The sequence below is a fragment of the Chiloscyllium plagiosum genome, chromosome 19 (genome assembly GCF_004010195.1).
Source record: "Chiloscyllium plagiosum isolate BGI_BamShark_2017 chromosome 19, ASM401019v2, whole genome shotgun sequence".
NCBI classification, from domain to species: Eukaryota; Metazoa; Chordata; class Chondrichthyes; order Orectolobiformes; family Hemiscylliidae; genus Chiloscyllium; species Chiloscyllium plagiosum.
In genome coordinates this window covers 53,438,824-53,457,981 of record NC_057728.1, presented here as the reverse complement: position 1 = coordinate 53,457,981, position 19,158 = coordinate 53,438,824, and the positions used below count along the sequence as shown (strand labels likewise).

Here is a 19,158-nt window from a genome sequence, read left to right as displayed (position 1 = left end):
AATGCTTATTGTCATATTACAAAGCTGTAACTGGTGGAGTGCCTCAGAAATCACTATGGGATCATCAACGATCAATATCTGTGTCAAAGATCTGGAGGAAGGGACTGAACACCTCTGGGACACCCGGACGAACCAACCCAACCACCCTGTGGCTCAACATTTCAACTCCCCCTCCCACTCCACCAAGGATGTGCAGGTCTTTGGGCTCCTCCATCGCCAGACCACAACAACACGATGGTTGGAGGAAGAGCGCCTCATCTTCCGCCTAGGAACCCTCCAACCACAAGGCAGGAACGCGGGTTTCACCAGTTTCCTCATTTCCCCTCCCCCCACCTTGTCTCAGTCAAATCCATCGAACTCAGCACCGCCTTCCTAACCTGCAATCTTCTTCCTGACCTTTCCGCCCCCAATGCAGTCTGACCTATCACCCTCACCTTGACCTCTTTCCACCTATCGCATTTCCGACGCCCCTCCCCCAAGTCCCTCCTCCCTACCTTTTATCTTAGCCTGCTGGACAAACTTTCCTCATTCCTGAAGAAGGGCTTATGCCCGAAACGTCGATTCTCCTGTTCCCTGGATGCTGCCTGACCTGCTGCGCTTTTCCAGCAACACATTTTCAGCTCTGATCTCCAGCATCAGCAGACCTCACTTTCTCCTTTCAGCCTGTGGACTCAATTTGGGACTATCTTTGTTGACCATCTGACACAGGTTGTGCTCCTCCTCCTCCTGCTGCTGTTAGCGTTGGAGCCTGTGGATTCTTCAGTGAAGCACGATGACCAGAAGAATGGCAGGGTTGATCTGAACCAATATGATGTTGCTTTCAGAGGTCTGTGGAACCAGTAATGTCACCTTGAGAGTTAGATTTCTCTTAGACTTTCACATGGCCAGCCTGCCCCATCATACCCCAGGAGAAACTGTTACCTCCTAATGAGTCCCACCTGGTCTCCTTGCCAACCATCCCATGTTTCTTGAGAAACTGCATCCTATGTGGCTTCAAAGGACCACTATTCATGAATAATGTGTGCGTGTGAGATGGCAGAGCACATGGACCAGTGGACGGAAAACATTGCTGTGCACTTTCCCATCTATACATGTCAGCTTGCGGAAGGTTGAAACAGAATGCTTATTCTGTGGCCTTGGCAAAATTCCATTGCAGGCAACCCCTTAAACCCCAGTTGTATGCACCCTTACTCCCAACATGACAGCGGTTTCAAGCCAGTTGCCAAACATACGGTAGTATTTGGCTCACACTGATGTGACAGTTCATAGATTATATTCAGTTGCCTTGCAAATTCCCATTGAATTTTTAAAAATGTTTAATCAGGACACGTCTGTTCGAAGACACTTCCAGGGCAGTTGGAACCTCTTCTGGCCCAGAGAACACTAACACTGCTAATAATGAGGCCAATATTTCAGAGGAATTCATTTTAAGTTAATATCACATAGTCAAAGAATGTCACAATGAGTCTGTCTTTTCTCCCACTCTCATTTCTGAGGGCTGAAATGTGGCCTTTCATTGGATTGGTCTACATTTATAGACAATTAATTTTGCCATTGCTTTCTGCAGGATGGCTAACTCTCCCACACTTACCATCTGCCGACAGGCATGTTGGAAGGATTTACAGGATGATGATCATGTTGGCCATGTTATAAGAAGTATGTCAAAGGAGAGAAGAAATGCAAGGAGAGTCACAGCCTCTATATCTACAAGGTCCACCCAGACACCAGCTCCTTCTCCTCCTTCATTAGTGTTGTCAACTTTTTTGTCAATGACATCTTTGAGCCTAGTCTACTACAGCAAGTGGCAGCCTGTCTCCTCCCGGGAGATCCAGACCACAGTCCTCCTGCTGCTGCCTGCAGAGATGGACAAACATGCTGTCTGGGGGCACCACAGGGGTTACCAAGTTCTCCAGCTGTAAATGGAACGCTTCATCAGACAATATTAGAAGAGAGAGAATATAATAACTAGAATCAAATCTTCCACGTTCACCAAGTACTGGTGTGGAAATTAAAGCCAGAGACAGAGACTGTGGATTGCACACTGTAGGAACATGAAAAATGTGCCAAGTGAAGGCAGATAAAAATGATGGACAATCAACTGGACTCTTCATAAATAGGGGTCTCATTTTCTTGGCCACAACATGTGAGCTATAACGACACTTCCTCCCCAAAATGAAATTGCCTCCCACTTTGAGTGTAGTGCTTTCCAATTTGACTGAGACTTACTCCGGTTCCTTGAAGAAAACAAGGTGAGATTCAGTTAGTTGGGTCACCTCGGTGCCAACATCACCCTCAACCCCAAACAAAATCCACCAGATAACCCCTATTCTCTTCCTCCACCCCCACTGGTTCAAAATTCCTGTTACCCCCTAGATTCGCCATTCTCCCCTAAAATCGCCCCACTGCAGAGCCCCTCTCAAATATTACTGACTGAACCCACCCTCAGAAACCCTCACAATCCAAGTGCTAAAGCCCCTGCTGAGTCTTACCTTATCCATGATCGAAACAAGCTCCACTATGAGGTTCCTTGACATTTACCTTCCCCTGGAGTCTATACAATCCTAACCCAGAGCTTCCAGCGCCCACCCTATAAAAACAGCTGCCTGTGTAAACCAGGATATTCCCTCCACTTCACAGGAAACTCAGACCAAGACCCAGACATGGGTTCGGCCTCAAGGTGTACAGATAACATCCTAAACAAAGAGTCCCCAAATTGAGACTTCAGGCAGAACCAGACCCTCCGGATTTCTGGAATGTAGCCTGCGGACTGCCTTCAGGCGTGGACCCTCCGGATTTCTGGAATGTAGCCCATATACAGGTCCTTAGACTGTCACAGCTCAAACCCTGACTGAAATAACCATCACAGTATAGTGTCACTGATTGCAGTACCCCTGATCTGTCTTACCCTCACAATCTGCTGTAGATGCAGTAATGGGCTTTTGTGCATCTGCAGGATATTTGTATATGTACTTGTAGAGTCATTGAGTCATAAAGCATAGAAACAGGCCCTTTGACCTTGTCACACAAACAACCCTCCATCTTTTGCTTTCCATTGCAAGCCAGGTTTGGGTCTAGTTTTCCAGCTTGCCTTACCTTTTGGACAAGCCTTCCACATGGATCCTTGTCAAAGGCCTTACTGAAGTCCATGTAAACCAACATCAACTACATTATCCTCATCAATACATTTAGGCACCTCTTCAAAAATCTCAGTTAAATGGTAGCATCTATAACAGACATGGATAACACAGCACTGAAAGATCCAGTAGGCATTTAACACAGCTCCTGGTATCTACATACAGTTACAGGTACTGCTGTGTCTGAGCAATTCATTTACAAACTGTAACTGGCTTCCTTTAGCATGTCATGCTGCAATTGACCCCAGTAAGATGGAGAACGAAAGACTGAGAGCTTTAACCATTATGTCACAAATTGTGATACGGTGATGATAACAAGATCATGTTTCAATAAGGTATATCGCTTACTCACTGTTAGACATAACACAAGCCCCCTCCCACCACCCCAGACACTCCACTTGGCTGGAGCACAACGTTGTCTGATTTATCCTTTTACCCACTCACCAATTTCATGTCTTTCCTGTTCCGTAGCCTTCAGCTGTAAGTCTCTAAAAGTGTGGTGCTGCAAAAGCAAAGCCAGTCAGGCAGCATCCGAGGAGCAGGAGAGTCGCCATTTTGAGTATAAGCTTTTCATCAGGATAGCATTTAGCTCGAGACGTCGACTCTCCTGCTCCTAGGATGCTGCCTGACTGGCATGTGCAGTCCTTACTTTCTCCTCCTTCAGCTGTAAGCTCATGCTAGTTGGAGATGCCTAGGAAGCCATCCTGCCTACCTCTGTTTGGGCACAAACTGTACTCGGAGACAAGATTATGCAAGGGAATGTAGGCAACTGTTAACCACATTATGTGATAAGGACAAAGCTGCAAGAATTTGCCCTGCAGTATACGAAGAAGTGACAGTCTCCAGGTATATGCCTGAAACTTGGTGATAAGTATTTGAAACATCAAATTGCTCAATTAGTGGAAGTTGATGGGGAAGGTGAACTTAATTCCAGCATGATTTGAATGAGATACAAATGCACCTGATGTCAAGATTATTGACCTGAATCCTCTCAGAAAGGGGATGAGGTGGAACGAAGAGGATAAGCAAACGGGAGAACTTAGTCTCTGAGTTGGTGAAGCAGACAGGCACGCAGGTGGGAACACCTCCACCTGCAAATTGCCCTCCAAACCACTCACCATCCCATCTCAAAATATGTTGCCATTGCTTCACTGTCGCTGGGTCAAAATCCTTGAATTCCCTCTCTAAGGGCATTGTGGGTCGACAACAAATAGACTGCAGCAGTCCCAGAAGGCAGCTCACCACCACCTTGCTGAGGACAACTAGGGATGGGCAATAAATGCTGGCCTAGCCAGAAACACCCACATTCTCTCTCACGCTCTTGATATTCTTCTCAGCATCTCTGAGACCAGTATGTCTAGCCCTACACCTAATAGACAACATGTAACATCTCTATTTAGCTGTGCCCCTTGCTCCCACTCCTTGCTCTGTTCCCTACTCCTCCATATTCCACCCCTTCTGCTGACTCTCCATGTTCCATGACCTGCTCCACCCATACCCCTCCCCACTCCAGACCTCACTCTCCCTGCTCCAACCCCTTACCTCCCTGCTCCACAGCGTCCCCTCCATGCCCTGTTCAGTGGGGCAGTGGAGCATCCAACAGCTGTTTTGGAAACTGATGCAAGGTAAGGTGGCCAGTGAGGACTTGCATTCAGTAAATGCGAGTTCTGGGCACCCTTTTCCTCTCAATGTTGGAGTCATGGCACCACTTGAAAAACACATCCTGTAATCTCTTTCTTGCTCTGAGGCATCTCTTAAAGCCCTGTGAAATGATCAAATAAGCCACTCTGTTGTGAAAACAGTCATCAGTGGGTCAAGAAGAAGGAGGAATGACCTTGACCAGCATTAGAACAGCATCTAACAAACAAATACTCGATTGAACAAGAGGTTTGTTACTTATAACGGAAGGGTCACTGAACGCAAAACATTGGCTCTGCTTTCTCTCCACAGATGTTGCCTGACCTGCTGAGTTTTTCTAGCAACTTGTGTTTTTGTTTCTGTTTTCCAGCATCTGCAGTTCTTTGGATTTTTTTGGCTTGATGTGTTGAATCTGTTGTGCAGCCTATGTACCAGAAGTGTCTTTCTTTATTAGGTGAATTTATCTTTATATATCAATAACAAATAGGTGGAGGTTCACAAATTTATTGAATAAAATAAAGCACAGTTGAAGAAAGGTGAAGATATATTTTAATGGTTAATGTGAGAAAAATAAAAGTTGTGTACAGAGTTAAAACTACAAGGTCAGTTCATTACATTTGGAAGTGATACATTTTTCAGGTCAGTTGTCTGGAACACCCTTTTTTGTGGATTTATAAAATTCAATAATTCCACATCTATCCCATCCTGGCGGAGATCTTGTGAAGTCCACTTCCAGCTGTGTTTTTCCATGTTGATCAGGATTACCATTGTGCGATCAGCTTAAGCAAGTGTCTTATTATAATGGTGTAACATACCAACGTCAGATAACTGTCCACTCATTCCCCAAAGGTGGAGTACTCTGAGCCTAAAAGATGCCCTCAAGTTATAGCCTGGTTGACAGTTGGATAGATTTCCTTGCAAACAAATAGCACTGGTATTTGAGAGACCCAACAAACTCAAACCTAGTGGCATACCTGGCTGTGTAAACAATGGTTGCATACTAAGGACATTACTGCAGACTCAAGGCTGTCAGCTAAAGCCAAAAATACAACAGATAAATTAAAGCCAGCCATGGCTGCTGCTGCTAAATTAACCATGCTCTATTTCCTGCACAAAACTTCAAATTTGCATACAAAGAAAAACGGGTAAAAGATCATGCATGATTTACAATGTATGATGCAAGCTGTGGTTAAAATATTTCATTGTCCCTATGAAAAACTAATCTAAAAGTTGCAAGACTGCCAGCTTTTTAAGCCAAGTAAATTTAAGCAAGTTATTGAAAGAAAGCCACTCACTTGGTTATTACAATAATGTTTACTGTTAATCTTTATTTCGTAATAACTTCTGTACAAGCTTTAAATTGCTAAATCCCATCAAACTCCTGTTCTCCCACATTCTACAGATCCTATGTGTTTTTCTTCAAACCTACTCTATAATACAGTAATTATAGATAGCGCTGATACTATTTAAGTCAGTACAAGTTGATAATCTTTTAGAGGACTTACGAATATAATATTTTGGTGAGGAATTATTTGAAAAATCTTCTGAACTGCATAATTTGAATGGCAAGTTTGCACAGAACATAGTTGGTTATAAAAGAGCTGAATCTTTTAAAAGTTCCTTTGTAATATTTGTATCGCTATTATAAAAAACAGAGCAAAAGAGGATTCTCAAAATACAGGAAAGTAAGTTGATTTAATTTTAGCATTGCAATCACTGATTTATTCTTTTTTGTAACTTCTCATCACAAGCTTTATTTGACTATTGCTGAATATGTGTACAACAGATGGTTGATTCAAATGTATCCTTGTAAAGATCCCAAAATACCTTCCATTTTGAAAGAATACCTTCTTTCCACATTATGCAGCTTTACCCTTAACCTCGACTTACTGTTACGTTCCTTTCTTTTCAATAATTCTGTTGGTTTTCTTTAGCTGTTTGAAAATCTAGTAGAAAAGTTATGGTTATGTGAAGATATAAGATCGAAAAGTGTTAGTATGCATGACATGATGTGTTAACAAGTGAACAAATCTGATTGGGAAACCTTGGGGAATTCGGGGTTGGGGGTGAGGCAGGAGGACAAGACAGACAGCTACACAGTGTTAAAGTCTGCCCTCAGGTCTTCCCAATTAAGTGGATGTAGATCAAAAATCAAGTGTAATATCCGAGGCCAGGGGCAGACATCGGATCAGATCATAGGGCACACTGGCTCGAGAGATGTTGTTACCATCCAGACGCAGGTGCCTGATGCTGGAGAAATCCAATGGTCCAGTAACACGACAGAAGCTCTGCAAGGTAAACTCTGCAAAATGAAGATTCAGAGATTTAGAGACACTCATTGTATTAGAGTGACCCAAGGAATATTGATTCTTGTAATATAAAGCTAAGTGCAACATTTCAGCAATATATGGAGCGTCTCAGATTTAGAGTTTAATGTCTTTGAGCATTCTAATGTTTGGGAAATATTACATAATTTAGCACAAAGTCTAAATATATCACCATTTCCTATCATAGTGGAAATTAGTTTATTGGCATAGATTATTACATTTAGATGAAAAAGTCTATAAACACAAGGTATATAAATATATTAAGAGTTTCAGATAATGGTAATAGTACTGTCAAGAATCTGTGTCCTAATAATTTCCTACAAGACCAGCTTGCATTTACACAGTGCCTTGTCCCAAGATACTTCATGGGTATTGAACAAAATTTGACATTAAATCACGTCAGAAGCTAATGTGACAGATAATCAAAACATCTTGGTGAAAGAGATAGGATTTTAAGCAGCACATTATAAAGGAGAGGCGGTGCTGAAGGTTCGGAAGGAAATTCAAGTTTAGGCACTTGGTAACTGAAGTCATGACTCCCAGTGATTGAACAAGAGGCTAGAATTAGAGGACACAGAGATCTAAGAGGGTGATTAGATTACAGAGATAGGACTGAAGACTTGGGAGGTTTCCCTTAATTGAGAGATGCATGAGACAAATGAAGCATATACTTAGGTCCGTTTCTGTAGCTTCCATTTTCCAGAACAGATTAAAGCAGAGGCTTTGTAGCTTAAAGGGTATACTCCACATACTGCCTGACATATTGGTAAGATTTGCAAGTTGGTAATCAACCTGTTTGGCTGTGTTCTGAATGCACCTGAATGTGGGCGGCACGGTGGCACAGTGGTTAGCACTGCTGCCTCACAGCAGTTCAATTCCCGCCTCAGGCGACTGACTGTGTGGAGTTTGCACATTCTCCCCGTGTCTGCGTGGGTTTCCTCCGGGTGCTCTGGTTTCCTCCCACAGTCCAAAGACCTGCAGGTCAGGTGAATTGGCCATGCTAAATTGCCCGTATTGTTAGGTAAGAGGTAAATGTAGGGGTATGGGTGGGTGGCGGGTCGGTGTGGCCTTGTTGGGCCGAAGGGCCTGTTTCCACACTGTAATGTAATCTAAATACAGCTTCCTTGTTATTCAAATCCTGGGGTGGGATTTGAACCTGAAGCTACTCGTTGAAAGTTAGCTGTACCATAATACTATCTTAGAGGACCATAGCTGTATGGATTTTCTTAAGATTATATTGCTTGTCTTGTATGAGGGTTTTAACCTAGGACAGTGATGAGCTTCCCAATGAACTGTGTATTAACTATAAGCAGTTAACAAAGAAGTCTAAGATGGCCTGGTGGTTCAGCGGTCAGCAATGCTGCCTCACAGTGCCAGGGATCCAAGTTAAATTCCAGCCTTGGGTGACTGTGTGGAGTTTGTACATTCTCCCAGTGTCTGTGTATGTTTCCTCTGAGTGCTCCAGTTTCCTCCCATGGTCCAAATATGTGTAGGCTTAGAGAATTGGCTATGCTGAATTGCCCATAATGTCCAAGGTTATGCAGACTAAGTGGATTAGTCAAGGAAATTACAGGGATAGGGTAGAGGAACTGAGTCTCTTTAAAAGGTCGGTGTGGACTCAATGGGCGAAAAGGCCTGCTTCCACTCTGTAGGGATTCTATAATGAGAGGATTTCTTGGCTGTTATTAATGACAGCCAGGAAAATACCGCAGTGTGAACTAATCTAACTGATATCTTAATGTGTTCATGGATTTAATAATCAAAAGGTGCAATGTGTCCAGTCTAGGGTATGACAAAAGTGGTCTCACTGCTACTTTTCAAATAATCCACCTGAAATTATTAGTTAGTGTGAGGTAATGGAAAACTATTCAGAATGTCTAAAAATGGAAAGTGGGGATCCACACTAATTGTTTATACACTGGAATTAAAAAAAACAGTCAATTTCTAAATTTGCTGATAAACTAGGAACTAAATTCTGGAGTATGGCAACAATTTGGAAAAAAAAATGAACTAAATTAAAATGTTAAAGTGATATGTGATTGCACTTAAAACTAGATCAATGTGAGGTATAACATTTGAGAAAGAAATGTAAATAGTCATATATTACTTAGAAAAGAAAATTCTCGCTGGGGTAGATACTCAAAGGGATTTGGGAGAACAGACATACAGACCACTAGAAGCGGCAACACAGGTTAGCATGGCCATTATGAAAAGAAATGGCCAAGTCTCTTGACACTCTCAAAAGTTTCTTACTTGTAAATCACCTTGCCAGTAAAAAATATGGCAGCAAGCAAATTGGTACAATAACATTCTTCTCTCCATGGAAAGAGAAATCTGACCTAACAAATGGCTTTAGCATTACAAACAGTTTTGATAGATTTGATCTGAGAGAGTGTGGAAGATTTTGCCAGCTGTGCAACATTCCCAAAGATGCAACAAGAAGAAGACTCTATTTCTGCTCTCCGATTCCTACACAATTCCAAATGGATTGAAAGTGCCAAGATGTGCACAGGAGACGTGCGTAATCACATGGCAGAGGAAGGAAAACCACTGTCAGCTGACCATGCTGTCTCAACAAGTGGGCTATAGAAGAGGCTCCTGATCAGACAGGGAGACTCTGCTTCATGGACACAACTTTCTTGACCAATTCCCTTCACATAAGACCTGAGAGCACAAAGGGTATTTTTCAAAATTAAATTTCACTTATAAATATTTCACATTGCACTGGTTTCACTTTAATCAAGTGCATGTTACCTGTATTTGATTAGACAAAGTCAGTCAGAGATCTAAATAGATGGACTACTTCATGGTTAATTAGATTCAAGGTTGAGATCAACCGATTTTGAATCAGTAAAGGATTGAACAATATGGGGATAATGGAGGAAAGTGGATTTGATGAATATCAGATCAGTCATGATTTAATTAAATGGTAGAATAAACTCAATGGGTTGAATGGCCTATTTCTGCTCCTACATGTTATTGTCTTCCAGTCTTATGACTGGCGTGCATGATGTTTACAGGGATGTTAGGGACATTTCTTTCTTTGGAAGGGAAATAATGTGTTTTTATGTTCACTCTTTATCGAATGTTTGAGTTATTGTCCAATGCTGTACTCACTTTTCTGTGTGAAATGGTAGAACTTGTAGGCTCAGCTGACTCTCCCTTCTATGCATTTGAAGGACGTTCTCACAGAGCATCCTCAGAGGGGATCATTGTGATGTTGTAAAACTTAAGGCAGTATAAGGACTCTGTCAGCCAACACCTTGAGGTGGACTTACATCTGAACAGCACTGACAGCACCCTTCAGATTCCTCACCTTCTTACACTGACTACCTGTTTCAACAACACCAGGCTCTACCCTTTTCCACTCTCCATGCCTCTACAACCACCTCACCACTGACCCATCCTTACTGACCCAAAGCTACCGATCCAAGCTGTCATTCTCCTGCTCCCCTTGCTCGCGTCAGAGAGTTAAGGACACAAAACCACTGACGTTGCACAGTGACTACATAGCACAAAGCTAGTTGGTGCAAGTCACCTCTAAATAAACATGAACTGGGTACCACAAGAGTTTCACGTGCCATTGTTTCTTCATTGGAATTACAAAAAGGTTTTATGTAATAAATATCCATTGCGTACAATAGTGTTGCAAGCCAGAACTTGACATGGGCCAATATAAGGCCCAATATGTTGCAGCTGACCAAACCTCTGCATCTCAACCTGCTGCCAGGAAATGGAGAGTTTTCATTCTGCTTAAAAAGGTCACCTCGCACATTATGTTTCCTGTGGACCCAATAACATTTTCTGCTTGTGGCGAGTAACAAATAGACCAGAGGCCATTATTGCAGGATAGTATCCCTATAGTGCAGAAAGAAGCCATTTGGCCCATTGAGTGTGCACCAACCCTCTGAAGAGCATCCCACCCAGACCAACAATCCCTTGTCTCCCCTCCCCCCCCAACATGGGCTATTAACCATGGCTAACCCACACATCCCTGGATACTATAAGGCACCTTTTTTTTAGCATGGCACATCTAACCTGCACATTTTAACTGTAGGAAGAAACCAAGCACCCAGCAGAAAGGAAGAGAACATGTAAGCTTCATATAGACAACCACCCAAGGGTGGGATTGAACCTGAGTCCTTGGTGAGACAGCAGTGCTAACGACTATACCAAAAATCATCCCACCACCTCTCACACAATCTCTAGGAAATATAATAGGGAAATCAGAAAAAGCCTCTTTCCCCAGAGTGAGAATATGGAGCTTGCTATCATAGGGAGTGCTTGAAGTGAATAGTATAAATGCATGTAAGAGGAAGTTCAAAAAGTGTTTTGAGGGAGAAGAGAATACAGGGGACATACGTGAAGTATAATAAAAGGAGGCTAACGTGGATTATGAACACTAGCAGGGACTGTTTGGGTCGAATGGCCTCTTTATTTATTGAAAGTAATGAATAGTGGCAGGAAATTAATTAATAAGAATTGTTGTGGATTAGGAGCAAATACCTTAGGTTAATCGTGTGTTTCCCTCTTCAGTGTTTTGCTGAACTGAACATGTTTCAATTCATGGTTTTATGTTATGTTACTTGTTTCCAGTAGACAACCTGAATATCGAAAACGGTTGTCTTGTGCTAATTTAACATGGTAATTCCAACCAAACAGATGTGGCAGCGGTGACCAATTTTCCTTCCATTTACCCTGAAGCTACCAGTACTGTATCATACAAAATGCAAATTATCTTCAGATATTTAGAAATTAAATTTTTCCATAAATTGCCATATCATTGAAATATTGCAGGTATCAGATTTGGCCTGAATTCAGAAGATGTTTTGTTTATATTGATATCAAAATAGATGTTAGTACATCTATCTATAAGAATTATCTTTTAAGAGTATAAGTAACCTTAGGAAGAGAAAAAAATCTCCAATATTCATGGTTCAATTCAGCTGAATTGGAATTCATTTCTATGTTAAAGTTCTGTTTTAATATTTTTTCAAATTTTTTCTATGAACAGTGCACACTTTGACTTAATAGTTTAGTCCTAAATTCCTCATTTTATTTTGTGTCTTTTAACATCTGAACTTGATGCTATCATGAGTGAAACACAGTCAGACTTACTGTCAATTTTATTTGCCTGTAGGTACAGATTTTCGAGTCTTTCATTAACAAGCGGGATGCTCTTCAAATCATTGTATGCAAGGTCCAACTCAATGAGTGAGGTGATGTTGAAGATTTTATCAGGGATACCGTCATCTGTAATTTCATTATGTGACATACGTAGGTACTGTAGGTCTTTTATCTTGTTAAAGTAGTCCTTTGGAATGCTTTTGATGTTGTTGTTTGTCACATAAAACATCTCTATGCCTTCTGGAGGATCATCAGGAAGTTTTGCTAATTGATTGCCACTTAAATCAAGGTATGTCAAAGACTTCAATCCACTCAAAGATCCAACATCTTTCAATTTGTTGTCATTGAGTTGAAGAGTTGTCAAGTTTTCCAGTCCTCTTAAGGTGTTTCCAACCTTTGAGATCCTGTTCGATGAAAGCCTCAGTTCCTTTAATGACTTTGGTAGGCCACGGACAACGTCTGTCAGATTGTTCCTGTTTAGGTACAACCTCTTCAGGCTTTTTAGCTTTGAGAATGCATTCTTTCCTACGTTGTCACTAGTAATCTGATTGTCATCCAAGACCAGCCATTGGAGACCAGTGGCATTTTCAAATGCATTATTTGGAATGCCAGTGAGCTGGTTGCTGTGGAGGTAAAGGTACTTTATTTCCGCTGGTACCAAAGGGATGGTTTTAAGTTTGCGATGGTTGCAATACATGGCAGTGGGGAAATTTAGTGGACAGTCACACTCAACAGAGCAAACTGGATAAGTTGGGGCCTGTAAATTTATTAGGTTGTAGTAACCAAAGTATTCATTGTAGTCATACTGACAAAGTATGCTGCTAACCAGCAAAGCAAATATAGGAAGTTGAATGGCCTTCATCTCAGGAATGTATGGTGAAGCTGTGTGTAGAGAAAAGGCATGGAATTATTACTTGTATCTCAAAGAAATAACATATATATATGTTTAGTGAACATCCTGCATTACTATTGAGCAATGAACTTCAGGGTTTTTCAATGCAATTTTGCTTGGCTTCTAATCAGGAGGTCAAATGTTATCCCTGAAAGATTGACCAGTTGAATTGATGAAGTCCATTACAAAATTAGAACTGGATTTTACTTTGGCTTCAGGATCCTGATGTCAGGGCATGAGGTGTCCCAGCCCCCACATGGCCCGAGTTACAGTTGAATACCGTATTGCATGTTTTTGCTTTTATCCCATCCTCAAGCTATGCATTCCAGACCTGAACTACTCCCCGTGTAGAAAAAAAACTTTGCTCACATCATCTTTGCTTCTTTTGTAAATCCGACTTTAAGTCTGTGTTATTTTCATCATGAACTTTTCATGAGTGGGAACAGTTTCTCTCCATCCCCCCTTCCAGATCCCTCATCCCTCTCACTTTTTCTCTCTCTTTCTCTCTCTCGCTCTCTCTCTCGGTGCGATACTCTTCGGATAGTTGGTGTGGACTTGTTGGGCCAAAGGGCCTGTTTCCATACTGTAGGGATTCTATGATTCTAACTTTCTCTCTCTTCATAGCTATGCAGGACTTGCTGGTCCAGCCCTCACCAATTTTATTTCAGAGTTCCAGCATCTGCAGTATTTTCCCTTTATTGTTAAGGACCTATCCATTAACTAGCCGGATGAACCTACAGTGGTCTGCTGATCAGTGAGGCAGATCAGGCAAGCCTGAGGCTTATTGTAAGTATTCAATATCAGTCAAGAGGAGGTGGCTGTTGTGTACAATGGTAGTATCCCCACCTCTGAGCCAGAAGGCTCAGGTGCAAGTTTCAACTGCTCCATAGGTGTACAACCACATCTCTGATCAGAAATATAAGAACATTGGTCAAGGAGACCTTGGTGATATTATAGCTGAGCTCAACCATTCTGAACACTGTACATGCAGTGGTATCTGTATGGCTGCTGAATATTAGCAGGATTGAGCTGAACTGCAAAACATTCATTGGAACATGATTGTCTGTATCACTAGAATAATAACTAGAAAAATCTAATTTGAATGGTCAAAAAATATTTGACTCTGAGCCACATAAAGGAGATATTAAGTCACATGATTAAAACCTTGCGCAAAAAGGTGCGCTTTCAGGTGCATTTAAGAGAAACAGTGAGTCAGAGAGGCTCTGGATTTCTGAGCTTACAGCCTGAGCAGCTAAAGGTATAGCCACCAAAGGTAGAAGTTCAGATGGTTGGAATTGGAAAAGCATGGATAGCTCACAGATCTGCAGGACTGGAAGATATTAAAGATTGGGAGGGACGAAAAGATTTGGAAAACAAAAAGCAATAAAAATTATCAAATTGAGGAGCTGCTTGTAATCAGGAGCCAATGCCAGTGAGCAAGTGGTGATGGTTAAATGGGACTTCAGCTGAGTTAGGGCACAGGCAACAAAGTTTTGGATATCATAAGGTTGAATGAGTGTAGAATTGGGGGGATGCCAGCAAGAATGATGAGCTATCTAAACAGCAACACACTAATTGGTTTTACATTACAAGTAGCAAATTCATTTCATGTGTAGACATTCTTTTATGGGCACGGCTCATAAATATACAATGTCACCCAGAATTTTTGCCTGTTGCCACTCTCCAACTATTGCTGGACATTAACTCTGTTGGGAACTTGTTGATCCCTATTTGTATTGTTTTCTCTCGATGCCTGGTTGGAGGTCGAGAAAGCATCCAATGTTGTTGTGAATGGAACAACTCTGGTTTCTAGTGAACTGTGACTTAGAATAACAAATAATACGTTTCATGGTACTTTTTGAGAGGGAAACAAACAAGAACATTGCTATTCTAAGTGGGGCTCTAATAGTTGGCTCCTCAATTTAGCTACATATAGACTGACAATGGCTTCCATTTGACAGAAAGGACATGTTAATTGCTACAGTTATTTTCGTTCTGTCAAAAAGACACTATTTCTCTATGCTGTGCAAATAAAGTATTTTCTCAACATTCAAGTGTTCCCAGTGTTCTGGAGATGTTCCACAATAAAACATGAACGTTATATAATGTAGCTATTACTAAAAAGAGACATGTTACTGAAGATTTTAATCGTCCATTCATCAGAAAATGTGCAAAAATGTACTTTTAAAAGATCACAGCATGCTTTCTTCTGAAGACTAAAATTTTTGTGATTGTTTGAAATTTGGCATTCTTGCATTTGTCCTGATGAGGGCAAGATAAAGAATTTCAGTAAGATGTCTCTCTTTTCAGAATTTTTTGCATAACTCATCAGATATTTTTCTACTTTGGTGTAAAGCCTGCTGGGCTAGGGAAAAATAATATTTTTGAGGTTATGAAAGGTATCTATGTTATTCCAACAATGCACCACAGACTAGCTGTTTCAATCAGAAGGTGATTTATCTGACAGTTATTTAATGTTTGTTTCAGTGTCTTCCACTGTCTTCTTTCTTATCCATGTCATAATTGTTTTGTGTTTTCCATCATGCACACCTGGTCCATGCTTATGCTGATATCGTCATCATGATTGACAGTTTTAGAAAACCAAAAGTAAAGGCAAGAAGAAATTTTCCCTGGATTTCCTATTGCATTTGAGTGCTGATGTGCTTTCTGGCATGGGGGGCACTACGAGCATTGGCAGATTTCTATCCAGAAGGAAGGGGAAAGACATAATTTCTTCCTGGTTACAGACAGGGAACGTGGGCAGTAGTTACACCTGCCTTCTTGTGGTTTGATGTAACGTAAGGTATTTTGCATAAAGTGCAGGCAGTGATTCCATTTGCTATTAAATGGGGCTGGGGAGACTAATCTGCAGAATGTGGCAGTATCTAAATTAATGCTGGTCATGCCAACTGTGCCCCTATAGAGCAAAAGGGTATACTGGTAGGTTTCTTTTCAAGAACTTGGTACCAAAAGGAAAATCCCATGCCTGGAATATTCAGAAATGCTTAACTTCTGACCTTTCAAAAGAGGAACCGATATATCTTTCTACCAGACCATTCCTTTGCCCATCTAAGCAGGGTTAGATGGGGGCAACTGGCAGATGGGGTAATCTGTTGCCATCAAAGGGCACAAGGAGACTAGGAGGCTGGATTATTAAATGAGATCCATTAAATTTTTTTTGGCAAAAGAAGTGGGAGGATCTGGAGAAATGGCAAGTAACTGGTGATGAGGTACAGTTCAGCCATGATCTCATTGAATGGTCAAGCGGCTGAATGATGTCCTACTGTTCCTATGCTCCTATCTGCCTGAGATGGTACCACTCTGATAATCCCCTGACCCTGACAGCTCCAGCAGATCCTCAAGATCCCCTCTAGCATTGTTGTGGTGACAAAATGGGAAAGTGCGTTGGAGAGACCATGATGATTGATAGGATATGAAGCTGTCAATCACAATGGTTTCAGCAATTACTTTGCAAATTCATTTTCTCTTTTCACGAAAAAGAAGGTGGATATTGAATAGGTGTGGACTGGGGAACAAAAGGATGGGATCAGTTCAGGATGCCCCTTAGCCCAAGGGCATGAGTATTGACAGGATGGGTGGAATGGCCTATTGCCATAAACAGTTAATCTGTACACAAGTCCAGATCCAATTAACAGGAGGAACCACAGTTACAGGGGTCCACAGAAAGAGCTGACAAAAAAATCATTTGGAAGAAATTCTGAGGCAATCTAGTGTCAAGGAAAACAAGCTTTAGCATTTTAGCCTCAGTGTCTATATATTTCCCTACATGGACACTCAAAGGAAATATCTTTGTATAAAAATTCACCCTTTCAGTTAGTGGAGATTTTAATTAACTTGGTGTGTTGTCATTCTGTCTAAGCCAGTGATGATAAATTCCGTATGAGAACATCAATTTACAGCAACCTAAAGTACAACAAGATAATTAGTGGTAATGGAAACACTCTTCTGTTTTACTCATTGGGAGCAAGCAATGGTTGTAATTAGTGGGACGGCATTTGAAAGAGGTGAGCTCACACAGACTGGTCTGCAGCAGCAATATTCCACTCATCACAGCAAAAAGTTTCATTTAAAACCTTCTATGTCCTTATTTTGCTTTATTAGCACTCAGTAACCTTGAAATCAATCATTGGCATATATTTCTGTTTAAGGAACTATTACATTTATTATCATAAACTCACTCCTGGATTGTGTAAGAAACCCCTTCACTCCCTTTGAGCCTATACAGTAGTTCTGAATAGAAGGAGAAAAAAATCAGTTTCAGGGAGCATTAAATAACTGATGCAATCTCTAATGTCCCAGCATTTAAAAATGAGCTTCCTCTGAGAACACCGTTGGTAATTTGACCAGAGCATAATGGTCAAAGATTGAAATCTCAGAAGGATGATTCTGCCACAACATCCTGTGCCTCCACCTTTGTCACAATTAGCAATAGGGCACTTCAGTTTCAGCCTTAACGCAGGTCACAGTATACACTGGGTAACCTGTAAAATTCAATAAACAGAGATCACAACAACCCAACCAGCGAGCTCTTCAGAGTCGAACAACTAACTCTATGAACCAGTAACACTGCCACCTGCATTGACAGCTTCTGACTGCTTCTGTTTCCTATCAGATGAAGAATGTTGAATACTGTCTTTGACTGATTTTCTTTTTCAAACATGAATCTGGCTTGCTCCGAATGAACAACTGAGCTTATCTAAGACAGATATCCTCTTGTCTGGAATGTGCAGACAAGAGGTCTACATACTTGTAGCACTGTGTTTGGCCCCTGCACTAAAATCACAAAATATTGCTTTGACATTATTTCCACAATAAACCCCATGTATCTTTCAACAATCACCGTTCCTTTCCTTGCAGTGTTGCCTATTTCGTTGTAGACGTAATAAAGAGTAGTAATTTGTTAAGGAGCACTTTCTACATAAATTCACAAGGTTCTCTATGTACCTTGGTCACAGAACACAAATCAGTCGTATTACATTTTGTTAATTATGTTTTTCATTCCTACATTATCAGAAGCAGTCCTCCATTCTTGATTTAACACATTCAATGTTATCCACTAACCTACAAAAATGTATAGATTCATGCAGTACACTCTTAATTGTGATCCTACTTGCAACGTAAATATTGCTAAATCATCATTCAAGGGTTAAAAAAGCAATGATCCAGGCTTGTTTTTTGCACAAGAAACATTTCTGAAAGTAGCTTTAGAAAAAAGAGCAAGTTATCTCAACATATTTTCACACTGCAATCATTGTTAAGCTAAACTGAAATCCACTCGCCTACCTTTGCTTGAAGTCTTTTGTTTCTTAATTCCAAAGAATGAGCAACAGAGAAAATGAGGGCAAGAATCAAATATTAAGTGCTGTATACTAGTCTCTGGAGAAAGAGGAGGCTGCCAGACTTCTGTGGCACAGCGCTGACAACAACAGTGGGAGAGGTGGACACCCCTCAACTATAAAGCTGCTATGTCATCACTCTGGGTCTGAGCTCTGCTAGTGTTAAGTAACACTGGAAATAGAGCCCATTAACCAAATGAGGCATGATGGTTACAGTTACAGTACAGATAAGACATTGGGAAAAGAAGGTTTTTTTTCACTATAATTTGCATATTGTGGTATCAATCTCCACAAACTGCCCATTTTGATTCAATTATGTTTTTGGTAAGTGTACAACAAAAATGAACAGGGTTTGCCAATAACTTCAGAACGACTTCAAAGTACGTAAGTCTTTGGAGAATGTTATTTAACGCTTCACTAAGGGAATACTTTCCATGTGTTCTTATTTCTTGAGAGAAACTGTTGCGAAAGAACAGCATCGTAAATAGCATTAAACATCGCCCAGTCCTCAGTAAAGCAGATCCTTGAACCCATAACAAAATGTGGCCAGGAGCCAAGTTACGTTCAGTTGTTGAGAAAGAAAGGATTTGGTTCAAAGCTCGAAAGGAGAGGAGAAATAGAATAGAAATAGTAGAATGCAATACTAATTTATGTTACAATTTCTGTGGGACAGTAAAAGAGAA

The 19,158-nt window shown here is 41.0% G+C and overlaps 1 protein-coding gene across 1 annotated transcript; it reads right to left on the bottom strand.

Moving 5' to 3' along the window:
- Positions 1-5,304: 5,304 nt before the first annotated feature.
- On the bottom strand, positions 5,305-18,630 carry lum (lumican). Its single transcript, XM_043709905.1, has 3 exons — positions 18,423-18,630; positions 12,218-13,108; positions 5,305-7,074 (listed from the first exon to the last, which is right to left on the bottom strand). The coding sequence occupies exons 2-3, from the start codon at positions 13,086-13,088 to the stop codon at positions 6,917-6,919; spliced, it is 1,029 nt and encodes a 342-aa protein (XP_043565840.1). The 5' UTR covers positions 13,089-13,108; positions 18,423-18,630; the 3' UTR covers positions 5,305-6,916.
- Positions 18,631-19,158: the final 528 nt, after the last annotated feature.

What these genes read in the sequence shown, in the direction of transcription:
- lum (XM_043709905.1), bottom strand. Translation starts at nt 13,088, where the DNA reads ATGAAGGCCATTCAACTTCCTATATTTGCTTTGCTGGTTAGCAGCATA. An exon ending in ACAGGCAAATAAAATTGACA is followed by an intron (nt 7,075 to 12,217) that starts GTAAGTCTGACT and finishes TTCATTTTGCAG; the next exon opens with AGTTTACCTTGCAGAGCTTC.